A 14,923-nucleotide genomic window follows, 5' to 3' on the forward strand; every position below is an offset into this window, starting at 1 on the left:
TTATAGTTCTACGACGGTCTTTGAAAAAAAAAAAAATATTAATTGCACGAATTAAAATTTAATCATATTAAATTACATACACGTTCTACGTATGTAAAAGAATTCATTTAAACGTATGCATTTATAATTTTGATCGACGTTAAATCATTCTCGCGTTAAAATATTTTCAATCTTATTGTCATACGATCTTATCTCTTTTATATTTATTCTCATCGGTTTGTTATTTGAAGATTATTATTAAAATGTAAAAAAAAAAATATCACGTTAATAACACGTTCCATCGAATCGACCGTGTTAGAAGATTCAATCGATCAAGGTTAACCTTCTCTTGTGACCTCTCTCTTTTTCTTTTTTTAAATCGAATATCTTCCGATTTCCGTGATCAAGTAGAACAACGGATAAGAAAAATGATGGTACCACGAAAGGAGGAAGAAGAAGACGAAGACGAAGATGAAGAAGAAGAAGAAGAAGAAGAAGAAGAGAAACGGTCGTAGGTGTGTCCTATTTGATGTATGAATATTCATGTCGGTTTCTTTTGTCGGTAACTCCGAGCGAGACTCGAATGTCGGCAGTCAGTCTCGGAAAACCGGGACGGTCGGCAATGTTCAAAGAGATATCGAGTCTCGAGTTTACCTAGGCACCGGTTCCTAGTCGTTCGACCACCATCACCTCTGCTAACCACCTTCTTCTTCCACCTTCGGGTCATCCGACAGGATTTGTGCATTAGAGAAAGGTAAACGCGATTTTTGGGAATGTAAAACCGTGTTTCATGATCAAGGAGCAGGATCCACCAGCAGAAGCTTTACGGTGCAACGAAAATACGAAGGATCTTTTTCTCTTGTTTTGTATGTGTGTGTGTATGTGTGTGTGTTTTCTTCTTCTTTTTTTTATTTGTTTTCTTTTTTCTTTCCTTTCTTTCTTCCTTTCTTTCGAATAACTCGCCGTGAAATTCTTTAAAGAGACGGTCATCATTTGTCCACGGCTTAACGTTTGGAAACTCGTTCGTCGTATCCATCTTTCCGTCCCTTCTCCATTTCGTAACGCTTGAAATTGAAACAACTATAGGCCGATACTTTCCCAGCGTACATGAATAGTTCAGAGAATCTATCGAGTACGTTTATCGATTTGCTTTCTTCAAGATTTTAGATGGAATCGTCGATACCGTTCGAGAGTAATTTGAAAACTTTGTATGATAGACTTATGGATTTGTTTATAAATATTATTCGTCGCGTACGAATTTTTGAAATATAGATTGCGCGTAAAATATGAATATTTTGTTGAGGTGGTATACATTTTTTTTTCTTTTATTTTTATTTTTTATTATTATTTTTTTTTCTTTTTAGATGCAACCTGACAGAATTAACAGATCTACTACGAAGTAGTTGATACATACATATATGTATATCTTTCTTCTGACGATCTTATTTGTATCTTTTTATTACAATATCATTTTTTTATATACATTTATCACCATTGATTTAGATATACACGCAAAATATAAGCGTCGACTTTGAGGTAAGGTTTTCACCCTTGATGAACCCTTGCCAGCTTGAAAATAGTAATCATGCGTCGTTTCGCATCTAACCGCTTGATCGACCATTAAAAACTCGTTAAAAACTCTTGGCGCCGTTCTCCTTATTATATATATATTTGAAAAAGCAAGATATATGAATTAACTTACACAAGATGTTTAATCTATATGTGTGTCTATATATATGTGTCTGTGTGTGTGTGTGTGTGTACATACATACATATATATAAATATGATTTTTTGGATAATTAATAATGAGAAATATCAACTTGAAGTGAAACGACATTTTACCTATAAAAAATATTATATTTGAAAATGTTATAAATCCATCTTTTATTGACTTTAATATTTATTTTACCTGAATATTATAAAAACAAAACATGTAGTTGTAAAGAGGACATTGAAGCAAAAAAAAAAAAAAGATTAAAAACATCATTTTTTAATTGGATTTATACCACTTTACATTAAAATTTAATCTTTTTGATCATATGATCATGCGATCACAGATGATCGTAACGACGTTTACGTAAAAAAAAGAACAAAAACAAAAAAGAAAAACGTACTTGCAGGACCGGCGGTGAACGCGAGCAAATCTGTTGTTGTTTGACGCTGAGATAGACACTTTTGCAATTTTTTTCGGCACTAGCAGGACCGATCACACCCGCACCAGCTAGACCCAAGCCCTGTTGTCCGTCTGAACCATCAGTACCGCCTCCAGCACCCTGGACCGATCCGCTCAAGCGAGGTTCCAGTCCCAGATACCTGAAAAAAAAGAAGAAAAAAAAATAGGAAGAGTGAGTAAGAAAGAAAGAGATTGAGCTTCTCTTTTTCTTTTTTTCTCATCGTACACATATACTTCTTGTCTTTGCGCGCTACTAGAAGAAGAAAAATGCCTACTGCGGCGTCTCTCGCAAAAGTATCTACCTATAATTAGAGCAGGTATCCGGAGTGAAAATTATAGAGGGTAGAAGATCGCTTGTGTCCTGATTTGAAAAGAGAGAGATGGATAGAGAGATAGAGAAAGAGAGAGAGAGAGAGAGAGAGAGAGAGAGAGAGAGAGAGAGAGAGAGAGAGAGAGAGAGAGAGAGAGAAAGAGAAAGCGCAGAACCTTTGCCATGATGTTTGATTGCTCTGTTTTCTTTTTTTTATTTATTAAGAGAACGAAATAAAAAGAAAATGAAACAAAAAATATAACCATTTAAAAATACTTCCTCTCTTTCTCTCTCTCTCTCTCTCTCTCTCTCTTTTATCGATCATTTTCTCTTTCTTCTGTCTCCCTTTCGCGAATGATTATTTACAAGATTTTATTTGTTGCAGTAATCTTATAATGCATTTCCTTTTATACGTTAACGCGACGAGTGTGAAACGTTTCTATAACGTAAGATTACGGAAGAGAGGAATCGTACGACTGTTTCCATCAAACGTCCCTTTTAAAACCCTTCGATCTAGCTAACAGAACGGAGACCGGTCAAGGACCATTCCTTGGAGTGACTCGAGTGGACGCACTGCGACCGTGACCGTGTAACAGTGCTGGTGCTTGTAATCGAAGAGGAAAAAAAAGAAGCCTAAAAAAGATTTTGGATCTTTCCTCGAGAATAAGAGAGAGAGAGAGAGAGAGAGAGAGAGAGAGAGAGAAAAGAAAAGGAAAAAAAGAAGTAGAAAGAAATGGAGAATAAAAAAAAAAAATGAAGAGAAAGGAGAAAAAGAGGATCCTTAGAAGACATAAGCAGCTGGTATCGTTCTATCATTTGTTTGCTTTCGAACGAAGAAACGCTTTTCACGTTTTAAAGTCTCTCTCTCTCTCTTCTTTTGGATATCCACCACCTCTCTATGAGATTCTCAACTCTCCATACGCTACGACTATTTCGGGGTTTGTTTGGTAACGACGGTTTACGACCCTTCCAGGAGTCCCACGTTGCTTTTACGGTCTATACACTGGCTCTCGCGTGTCCCGGGGCTCTATCTTCGTCGTGTTATCTGCTGTGTATTTTCTGAGTACATACATACATACATACATACATACATACATACATGGACCTCCAAGGAAAACCCGAAGGAGAGAGAAGGATAAAGAAAGAGAGAGAAAGAGAGAGAGATTGAAAGTGAGAGTGAAAGACAGAGAGTGAGAGAGAGAGAGAGAGAGAGTAAGAATATCTAGCTTGCTTCGGATTACTATTTCGAGGAAGATCGCTTCGTAAGTTAAATTCGCAGTTTGATCCTCGACTACGACGATAGATACATAGATACTTAGATAGATATATCTATGTCTTGTATCGCGAGAAATCCATGAAACGTGTTTACCGTCAAGCTGAGCCTACACTCAAATAGCCGATTTAGGTGGCAGCACCCTTCCGTCGATGACGATAGGAAGAATTAGGGGGGTGAGGGTGAGGGTGGAGAAGGTGGAGGAAGAGGAAGAGGAGGAGAGAATGATATGGGTGCGTTCACGATATTGCAATCGATACGCGAGAAAGAGTATAAGAGCATGGTGTAGACGGACGGCTCTCGACTCACGATCAAATCGGCTCTATGAATATATGCATATATTTTGCTTTCATGTATCGGTGTGTTACGGTTCGTTGTTAAATCATGCGAGAAGCAACTAGTATAAACGGGAGTAATTTCTTTCTTTAAGTTTGTAGGTTGTAGTTTATAGTACGTATGGGTGTTGTAAAGTATTTTTCACTCGGTCGGTTTAGTTTGCAATGTATTACGTAGTATTTACGCGTGAGTACGTATGTACGTGTAGATATATACTTATCAATGGAAACGTCAGGTTTGTAATATTTTTAGCTTTTTTCTCTTTCTTTCTTTTTTTTTTTTTGAAATACGATCGCTCGTGATTTAATCGATCGAAGGTATCTCTTCAAGTGATAGTTGTAACAATTGAATTATTCAATAAAGTTCCCTTTAAACAATTTATCCAAAGACACCCTGTAGACGACGAACATGTGCTCGTGAAAAAACGGATACTACAGTCGAAGGCTACTACTGGCTATACCAGTTAAAGGGACAAATCTTGTTCGAGGAAAAAAGCCTGCGGGGCCATTAACGTGAAAATATAAAGATCGTAATAGTCGTAGAAAAAATAAGGACCGTAGTAAAAATCGAAAACGGGGAGAAAAAAAAGCGTTACGAAAATCGTAAAGCCTAAAGGAGGATCCTGTTGGTCGATTGTCGTGACTCATCGAACGTTTCGAGGGTGATATTCTCTGTACTACTCGATCGCCCCTTCATCGCCAAGATGATATATATTCGACTTGACTTCGGTCCTAAACTCGTGTATATTAACCCTTGACTGTTAAGAGGGGGATCGTTTTTAGACACCCCCTGTCTCACCCCACCTGCAGTAAAAATTAATTAAAGTTTTCGTTAGCACTGTATATACCAGTCCCTAAACTAGAAGTGTACCAATACCTTTTATACGATCGTTAAAATTTGTTTATCTAAATGATTTTTTCATCGTCAATACCATATCGTCTATATTTAGATCGATAAGTATTTTCTTTTTATTTTCATATTTTTTTTAATTTTTTTTTTTTATTAAGATAACCGAAACGAACGAGTCGCAATGAAATATTCAAATTAATTAACGAGGTGAATAGTAAATTAATGTTATAAATTGGGAAAAAAAAAAAGTAGTATTTAGAACGAACAGATATATCATAGTACTTGTTGAACGAGTTAAACTGTTTAATTAATATCGCTGGAAATATCACAGTTGTTGGTTCTAAAATCGTCAAGCATTTATTATCGAAATTAAACCTATACGTCAATCGCAGTTTAAAATCAATTCGGAATAATATAAAATTACAAAATCGATATAAATGAAATATGAAAAATACGTATCGAGCGTGTTGATCGTACGATCGTTGAAGGGTCGATCGAACGGACGAACTTGGATGTCACGATTCGTTGAAAAACTCAGGAATACAAATGGAATATTTCGATTGGGACGACTACTTTAAAGTAGTCTCGCGATTCCGTCGTAGTCGGTAGACGCGAGTATACCCGAGAGCAAGCGTGCTTTTTCTTCTTTTTTTCTTTTTTTCTACTTCTTTTTTTTCTTTCTTTTTCTTCTTTTTTTTTTCGAAGGGTAAGGCCAAGGGTAAGTCGAGACGGTTAGGGAATAAGGCTCGTTGCTCGTTCGCTCTCGGTGACGACGGTAGTAGCAGCGGGGAAGGACACGAGGGCGAATAATAACTCGACAAAGCGTCGGTAGGAAAGAAAGGAATCCATATTCAGATCCGATGATGCGTCGTCCAACTATGACGGCGATGATGAAGGTTAGTGGTATTGGTGTGGAGGGAAAAGGGCAGAAAGGGGAGGGAGGGAGGGCGGGAGAGGGACGTCGAGGCGATGGGGTGGTAGTGCTTGTTTGCGGGGGTGGTGGTATATACGGATTTGAAGAAGAGAAAGAGAGGAAATAGAGAGAAACCGAGAAGCATTGAAAACGAGAGAGAGAGAACTCACATACACATAGAAATAGGTATATCGAAGTACGACCATTATCGTCGCGATTATTATTATTACTTAAAGGGGTATCGCGTTGCCGTCATAACCACGTCGGTCAGCGCTTTGTCCACGTGACAGCGATAGGGCCCATTTACGTCGAGAACATTCACGAGCGGCAGTATAATGGAGGGATAAATCCTCAAAAGCCTACAATACGATGTGCATCGTGTATACTATATTTAGTATTAAAAGCTGTAAGTGGGGTAGGTAGGTAGGTAGGTAGGTAGGTAGGTAGATAGGTAGGTAGGTAGTTGGTAGTTGGTAGGTAGTTTCTAGCTAGGTAGCTAGTTACGTTAGGTGGATGAAGAGAAAGAGAAAGAGAGAGACAGAGAGAGAGAGAGAAAGAGAAGGGGTTGGAAATGCTCGCGTTTACGATGCGAATCGCCGCCGGCCATCGTTCGAACGTAACTTTGTACCATGCTAATTAGTATCGATTACAGTCTCTAACAACCATGTCCGCGGATCAACCCCCCCACGATTTCGATCAACCCTCTAGTTATCCTCGGGCTCTTGATATCCGTCAAGTATCTCTAAGCTTGGAGGAATCCAGTTTGACGTTCGAAGACGTTCCTTGATAAGAGTGGATGTTCGTAATCTGAGATACCTCTCGACAAAATGTGAAAAAATGTTTTTTCGGGATAGCTTGAATTCTAATGTTTTTTATACGTTATAATATTATTCATCTTTTTATTATTCATTGTCATTATTTTAAGGGAGGATTTTAACGATGAAAAAGATCGTTACTTTTTGTTTTATTTATTCTTTTTATTTTTTTTTTTTTTAGCAATCTCGTTAATCTCGTTCGATAAGTTATTTACTTTTGCGATCGTCGATTAATCGTAATCTCAATTACGATACATTTAATCTTACGTATTTCGTATAATTTCGTTTCTTCTTTCTGTTGCTTTCTTTTTTTCTTTATATTTTCTACAGGACATACGAATTGTTTTTGTCATCTCAACGAAGACCATCGTTGAAGTAGCAGACTCGGCAAGTTCGATAACAGCATCCTTTTTAAGTCATTTCAATTTCTCGGAGGAGTTCGGGCAACGTGGGAGTATCGTATTAACGAAACAGACTCGTACACCGGACTGGTAAATCTCAAAATAAATAAAAGAAAAAAGAAAAAAAAAACAGAAAGAAAGAAAGAAAGAAAGAAAGAAAGAAAGAAAGAAAGAAAAAAAAAGAAAGAAAGAAAAAAGGAAAAAAAAAGGAAGTCGTTCGCGAGGAACATCAAGGATGATAAGAAAATTAATCGGCGAATTTCTTTTTTTCTTTCGCAAGCGTATTTTTAATGCCTCGATGACCTCGTTATATTCGAAACTAATGCGAGAGAAGAAAGAAGAATATAAAGAGAAAGAGAGAGAGAGAGAGAGAGAGAGAGAGAGAGAAAGAAAGAGAAAAAAGTGGGAGTAAAGGTGGGGGTAGATTGGTCTCGAAAAAGGCTGAGTTCGCAGAGATTTACAGAGATTGGTCGCTATAAGAGCACGCACCATCCAACGTATACACATACAGTGGAGTTATACGATATACACGTATATAGGGTATGTATGTATATCGTACGATCCAGCCTCTGGAGATCGGCGAATCATTTCGCGGGCCGCTTGAAACAAGGCCAATCTTAATTAGGGGATGCAACGCTTCCCTCACGGGAACGGCATTGTATGGGGGTCCCCGACACAACTCAACTCCCCACCACCTCCTTTTCACGTAGTGTAATGCGTACACATGTCGGCATATACACACGCAGTAAATCTGAAAGTGCAGACCTCGAGCCCCAGGGATATCAAATAGAGTACTAGTTTCACTCTGTTTGCGACATCGTGCGGGATGGATCGTTCATATTTACATTGGTATATATGTACGTATGCCACCTATCTTTACGATACTTTTCTCAGTATTTCCTTCTCTTCCAACAACCCCTCATCGTCTTCTCTATCTTTCTTCTTCTTTCTTTTCCTTTCTTTTTCTTTCTCTCTCTCTCTCTCTTTTTTTTCTTTTACTTTTTTTTCGTTTCTATCTGTCTCTCTCTCTCTCTCTCTTTCTCTTCTTAGTTTCGGTACTTTCCATATATAATCGTCCTTTCTTTCTATCCATCCACTTCGTTAATTCTCTATATCTATCATTTGCAATTCTCATCTAGTTGATATTCCATACTCCTCTCTGTAACTTTGACATTTTTTTAATCTTTGTAATTTCAATCGTTCGAACGAACACTTTTATTTAAGAATATTTATATCTTTTCTTTATATCTCTATCTTGACTCTATTTAACGATGATATTCGTAAAGGAAGATCTTTCGAAATTTATGTTACGATGAACGAACGATCGTTATAACACGAAAAGGTCGAGGTTTGAATTAGATCGATTTAGCAAATACGATCATCCCTCGTATTCGAATTATACTGTGCACAGAGATCGTGGTACGTATTTTTGAAGGACAAACAAAAAATTAAGAAAGGAGAAAAAAATTAAGAATAGAAAAAAGGAATAAGAAAAGAAACAAAGATGCCAAGGGTGAATTTTTTTTTTAATCGTAACTCCACTTCCTCTCTCTCGAATGATGTTGCTCGATATGTCCTGGCAAAGAACATCCGGCGTGTTTCTTGTCTTCTTATCTCTCATCTATAGAGCGAAAGAGAAAGAGAAAAAAAGAAAGAGAGAGAGAGAGAGAGAGAGAGAGAGAGAGAGAGAGAGAGAGAAAGTGGGCGGCGAACGGCAATTAGCATACCCGCGCGATCAAAGCGCCGGTACACGTGCGACGAAAATTAACGAGCAACGTCAGGACTACTCTTTCTTCGCGAGAGGGTCTTATGCGATAAATCGCGCCCTCGACGCCTCCTTCAAGAGAGCAACGAGAAAGAGAAATAGAGATAGAAAGTGATCTTCTTCATTTACATTGGACCTATTCCACGTACGTGTCCACATCCATGACGACGATGACGATGACGACGATGATTCAACGTATGTACGTACGTACGTACGTATGTGAAAGTAACTGTCGATTTTTTGTGACGTTCTGTGGATTTTTTTGTGACGATAAAAGTTTTTCTTCCATCTTTGATGGCTAATGTCAAATAATATTACGATACACTTATGCGATACTTTTACGAGAAACTTTTTATGCTTTTAACGTATATAAGAAGCTTTTGATGAATAATATATTATTCGATCGTTTCAAATGTTTCGTATCGTGTATGTTTTATTAACTCGATCGAGTTAATAATACAGGTTTTTAATAATATAGATTTCTCACTCTTAAAAGAGAGTTAATTTTTTTTTAGAAATGTTTGTACGTATTGAAAGATACGATCGGTTAGAAAATTTGTAAATCTTATGCTCTCTTGTACAGATGTAGTGATATTAACGTTTGAGATTAATACAAAATAAAATTCAAATGATCTATCTAATAAGACGTGACTAATATATTTTTTATACGACAATAAACGATACGACAATAAATATTCGATACGTCTATAATAATTTTTAATTGACTCGTTACAATAGAATTTATTTCTCGTGTTATACGTAGATAAAAAAAAAGAAAGAAATTTTCGAATCAATGAACGATACGACGGCATAGTTATTCGTGATAAAGGATACTTTTATGATTAATACAAATGATATGTTTTCTCTGAACGATATTTGAATAGTTCTATTATATATATATTTTTTTTTAAATAAAGTACTTAACCATCGATAGAAATTTCAACCGTAGGAAAGTACTTCCGATAGTATGTCATCTATTCTCAGGAAAGTTTGGAGAGAAAGGTATCCGCCTATTTACATGGTATATAACCCTTAACAAACCTTTATCCCACCTTGTAAAGCGACGGATTACCTTGTTCCTCCTTATTGCTCTAACGATAAGGAGGACGTATCTTTGTCGCGTCTCTCGTAAAACTAATCCTTCATTCTTTCGAGGGTGTTCGCGTGAGTCACGCGTCTCGTTTTTTCAGCTTGAAAAATATTCGAGATAAAGAATGGGACATACATTCCTCGAATCCTGATCTTTATACATGACGCGTTAAACGATCGTAAAAACGATTATCAGAAAACGTTCGTTGGGTTCATTTTTAACTTTCGTTTCTTTATCCTTTATCTTCCGTACTTTTTCTCTTTGTAATTATAATGCATTCCATTCTTAATCGTAGATAAAATAATACGAACAATCGTTTGTTATTAAGATAAAGATCGATTCTAATCATTTGTAATGTTCATTATTCGATACAATAATTTGTATAATTGATAGTCAATATAATATCTTGGATTTATTTAATACGACATCGTTTACGAAGGATTAAATTCGTTTAAACGTGCTTGTAAACCTATACAAAAAGAAAGAAAAAAGGAAGAGAGAAAGAGAAAAATATATAATCATCGAATATCCAGAATCGTTTATAAAACGTTGGAAAAAATTCGAGATCGTTAGTTTCTTCTTTACTTCGATTCATTTTCATTTCGTTCCTTTCTTTTCTTTTTATTCTTTGTTATCTACAACTCTTTTTTTTCCCTTCACTTTGTTTTTTGTTCTTATCACAACTTCTATTATCTCCAATCGTCATCCAGTATTCATATATTCACGTTCTTCATATTTCGTAAAATATAGTTAGTATCAAGTAAACCATTATCTCCCTCTCTCTCCCTCTCTCTCTCTCTCTATATATATATATAAATTTTTTTTCGTTTCTTTTTTTTTGTCTTTTTCCTTAAAATTACGATACACTCTTACGTTGGCTCGAGAATCAAGACCGAAAAACGAAATCAGGGTCGGCTCGACACGGTACATTGCGTATGAAGCAATCTCGCGTGATCTCTCTGAAAAACGCCACGGCCGAGGGAAAGAAAAAAAAAAAGAAAGAAAGAAAGAAAGAAAGAAAGAAAGTAGGAAGGATAGAAGGAGAGAGAAATAGGAAGGATAGAAAAGAAGAAAAAAAAAGAACGAGAGAGAGAGAGAGAGAGAGAGGGATAGAGTAGAAAACCAGGATCATGGTGCAGGACCTGCTGATAGAGGCATATCTACAACTTACAGGTACACGGACCATTGAGCTCAGTCTGATATCTCGGAAGAACCGCCGTCTGATTAGCTTTTTTTCTTTTCTTATTGGAAAACTTCCATTTCGGTTATGTCGTCGCGAAGGAAAAACAGAGAGAGAGAGAGAGAGAGAGAGAGAGAGAGAGAGAGAGAGAGAGAAGGCAAATTCCATCTCAATGGAGGGTGACTTAATTTAGTAGAAAATTCTTTATGATTTCTCTCAATTACTTTGGTGTTTACTCGATCCTTCTAAATTTTCTTCTTACTAACTCCAATCGAACTTTCTCTTTCTCTTTCTCTTTCTCTGTTTTTTTTTCTCGGTATTTTCTCTATATTTTCTTTTATTCATGCGAATATATAATATCGATTTTTCATATGTACAAGTTATCGATCGATATTCTTCAAGGATGAAAGATCATTCTTTGTTTTCATTTCTTCTTGCTCTTAATCTTCTTCTTTTTTGTTTTCCCTTGTTCTTATCATTCCAAGTTTTCTTTCCTTTCTTTTTCTTTTTTTTAGGGAGATCAGAGAATCATCCAAGTTAAAAGATTCGTGTTTATAATAAGAGTACTGTTGTAGCTAGTAGATGAATGAGTCTAGTCCTTGAGTTTGTTAGAGTAGCTAGGCGTTCTAGCTATTGAATAATAACAACAACAATAACGTCGTCTTACGGGGCTACTCAAAGACGAGCTGTTTCTCGTTACTATACAAGAATCTATCAACCAGTCAAGAGCCTTTTGACGGACAACGAAGGAGAGTAAAATATGTGTCCTGGAAGTGCTCATCTTCGTTGTATTAATTACCGAATCGACGACGACAACAATGACGATAACGACGATAACGAGTGACGACTTTAACGAGCTGTTAATTAACGATCACAAGACTATTAAGCTTAACAAAAATGAATGAGAAAAAAGGAAGACAAAAGAACGATTAAAAAAACAAAACAAAACAAAAAAATAACAAAAAGAAAGAAAACAACACGACGTCATATTTCGAAACGCGTCCAATAATAATTTATTCACGTTCCTTAAGTCTGACAACGAACACGACGTGGGTGTATAATTACTGGCGGATGGTGGTAAATTAATTATCGGTAAAGTTCTAATCCGGAATTAGTAACGTCGTAGTTACGTGCGACAACGATGAAGATGCTGTTCGAAGAACGTCGCTGCCAGGGTGTTCTCTCTCTTTCTCTTCGTGTCGTGAGGTCAACGAGCTCGACACTTTAGCGTGTACTAACAATAAGATTCATTAAATTCAGTTACATTAGGAAGTAGCATGGTTCTTACTCGGTAGTTGGCACCGTTTCAAGATCCCGCTCTTTCTCAAATGCTGAAGACTCTTTGCTTGTCTATCTTTCTCCTTTCTCTATTTCTTTCTCTTTCACGTTCTTCGTATACATTTCTCATGTCCCACGAAACAAATTCTTTACTTTTAATATCGTTTCCAAGCGTCTCTATCTCTATCGCTCTTTCGTGTAGGACATACGAATTTTCTTTTTCTTTTCTTTTTTCTCTCTTTTTTTTTTTTCATTTCTTTTTCTTTACTTTCTTTCTTTTATTTATTTTTGTTGTTGTTTTATAAACTTAACGAGGAATGTGGAATGAAAGATGGAAAGCTAAGAACACGTTTGGAAATTCTACAATGTCAAGGACTCGTTGAAATATTTAGGTAACATACGTACGAATTATTTTTATATAGGAAGATCGAAGGATTATGCTCGATTAAAATCATTCAAATATTTAGTATTAAAAGAAGTGGTCTGTTCTCTCTTTTTAAGGGAAAAAAGATGGCCTTGTTTTAAAAGGTTTATTATGATTTCCTTGAAATAAATGCGAGGATGTAAGTAAAATCTTGGGAAGTGCATTTGTAATGAGAAAATTATTATCGTGTAATCAATCGCGTTGATTATATCGTAAGATTCGTTCGTATGTAAATTTATTCTTGTGTCGGTTGTAACTGAAAAATAAAATAAAATAAAATAAAATAAAATAAAATAAAATAAATAAACACACGACTGCTTGATTTTGAAAACAATGTAATTTCATAGCATGGAATATGAATTGCACTAGAGTATGAATCTGTCAGTCAGTCGTTAAGATGCCAATTATCTCGTAAACGGTGCATAGTAAAGACTTTTTGCCAGATACCTATAATTTCCATTGCAAATGACCATTGGTATACAAATGTGAGAACAGATAAAAAAATTATAAGTATCTATTAGAAAAAAAAAAAAAGAAAAAAGAAAAAGGAAAAGAGACTATACCGACCTTCGTAACTCGAAAAGGTCAGGAGTAAAAGAAAAAAAAAAAAAAAGAAAAAAAAAGAAAAAGAAAAGAAATTTTTTATTTTAGAACTGACTCGAAGTCTTTCTTATAAACGTTTTCTTATTTTTAACTTTCTCGTAAGTTCAATCAGTTGCGATATATTTGTTCGGACATCTCTATGGACGGACATCTTGTATATATACATATCTATACATACATACATACATATATATATATATATATATATATATATATATATATATATATATATATATATATATATATATATAGTACTAATTTATTCCATTTGAGTAAGTCAATAATAAAATTTATCTTTTACGTTTGAGGTAGCCGAGAAAAATGATACCGCTCAATTGAAAGATCACGATACCGTAAGGACACGCGACGAGTGACGTTTTACTAATTACTCGTCTAATTCGTGAAAGTGATGATATCTACTTATTGGAAACGATGCGGCGCCTATGCGGTAGTAGAGTACCGGCTTGTAGGGTAAACACGGTTGGAATCCTTCGGTTGGCAGTATATGAACAGTGTTGTAACAAGGTACTCTACCCTCGAGTACCGTAGCAAAAGTACTGATACTTAACGGGATACACGTCGTGAAAGGGTAGAGCTCGTCTCGTACATCGTACGTGAAACATATTCTCTACGAGTACCCACGAATAATAATAATTAGCTGGTTAATGACCACCCTCTTCTATCTCATTCCATTCCATCCCATTTTCATCCCCTAACTATCCGATCATCGAGCGATCTGATATGGTAGAAGTACGACGAAATATAACGATGATAGTCAACGATGACGAGGACGAGGACGAGGACGAGGACGAGGACGAAGACGAGGACGAAGAGGACAACCACTTTCACGGTACTCGAGGAAAAGTATTTGGAGCAAGCGGTGTATGTATATATATATATATATATTTACGATCGGTATTCACTATTCCTTCGTGGTTAACTTTCGACCGGAGTCGAAAAGGACTCGCATACCGTTCGAGTCGTTTCGCGGTTTCTGTGCCGTCACCGAGCTGTCACAACTAATGTAAGTTATATGTTGTAAAAGTCATGGTAAAAGCGATAATACCTAATTTAAATTCATAAGACCGCAGCGATAAACACCGAAGCGCGTTTACTCGTATAATTCCTCGTTGTTGTTGTTGTTGTTGTTGTTGTTGCTGTTGTTGTTATTGTTGTTTTTATTTTGTTTTCTTTTATTTTATTTCTTTTTATTATCTTTTCTTTTCTTTTCTAATTTTCTTTTTTTTTTTTTTCATTTTTTAATTTCGTCCAACGCACTGACAACACGTAAAATATTTTGATTTCGGGAATCTTAATGATTTCAGATTATTATCGGTATTTATATTATACTCGTTACACTTATTATTATTCCAATTATGCTCGACGTATAATTATTATCTATCGTCATTATCGTATAATCGTGATACGATAAAACTCCAATTATTTGAACTCTCCATTAATTATTATTATTGTTTGCAAAATGATCACGGAAAGGGACCTTGTTTGTTCGGTTTATTATATAATTATCCGACG

General features: G+C 35.9%; 1 protein-coding gene across 2 annotated transcripts in view; it reads right to left on the reverse strand.

The window, feature by feature from the left end:
• LOC127064662 (protein Wnt-1-like) overlaps positions 1-14,923 on the reverse strand; it is a 65,496-nt gene that overhangs the window by 8,651 nt on the left and 41,922 nt on the right. For both annotated transcript variants that reach the window (XM_050996059.1, XM_050996060.1), the window contains exon 2: positions 2,095-2,293. In XM_050996059.1, coding sequence (XP_050852016.1) covers positions 2,095-2,293 — 199 coding nt within the window. The remainder of the gene's footprint in view (positions 1-2,094; positions 2,294-14,923) is intronic.

This window comes from Vespula vulgaris, chromosome 6 (genome assembly GCF_905475345.1).
Source record: "Vespula vulgaris chromosome 6, iyVesVulg1.1, whole genome shotgun sequence".
Taxonomy (NCBI): domain Eukaryota; kingdom Metazoa; phylum Arthropoda; class Insecta; order Hymenoptera; family Vespidae; genus Vespula; species Vespula vulgaris.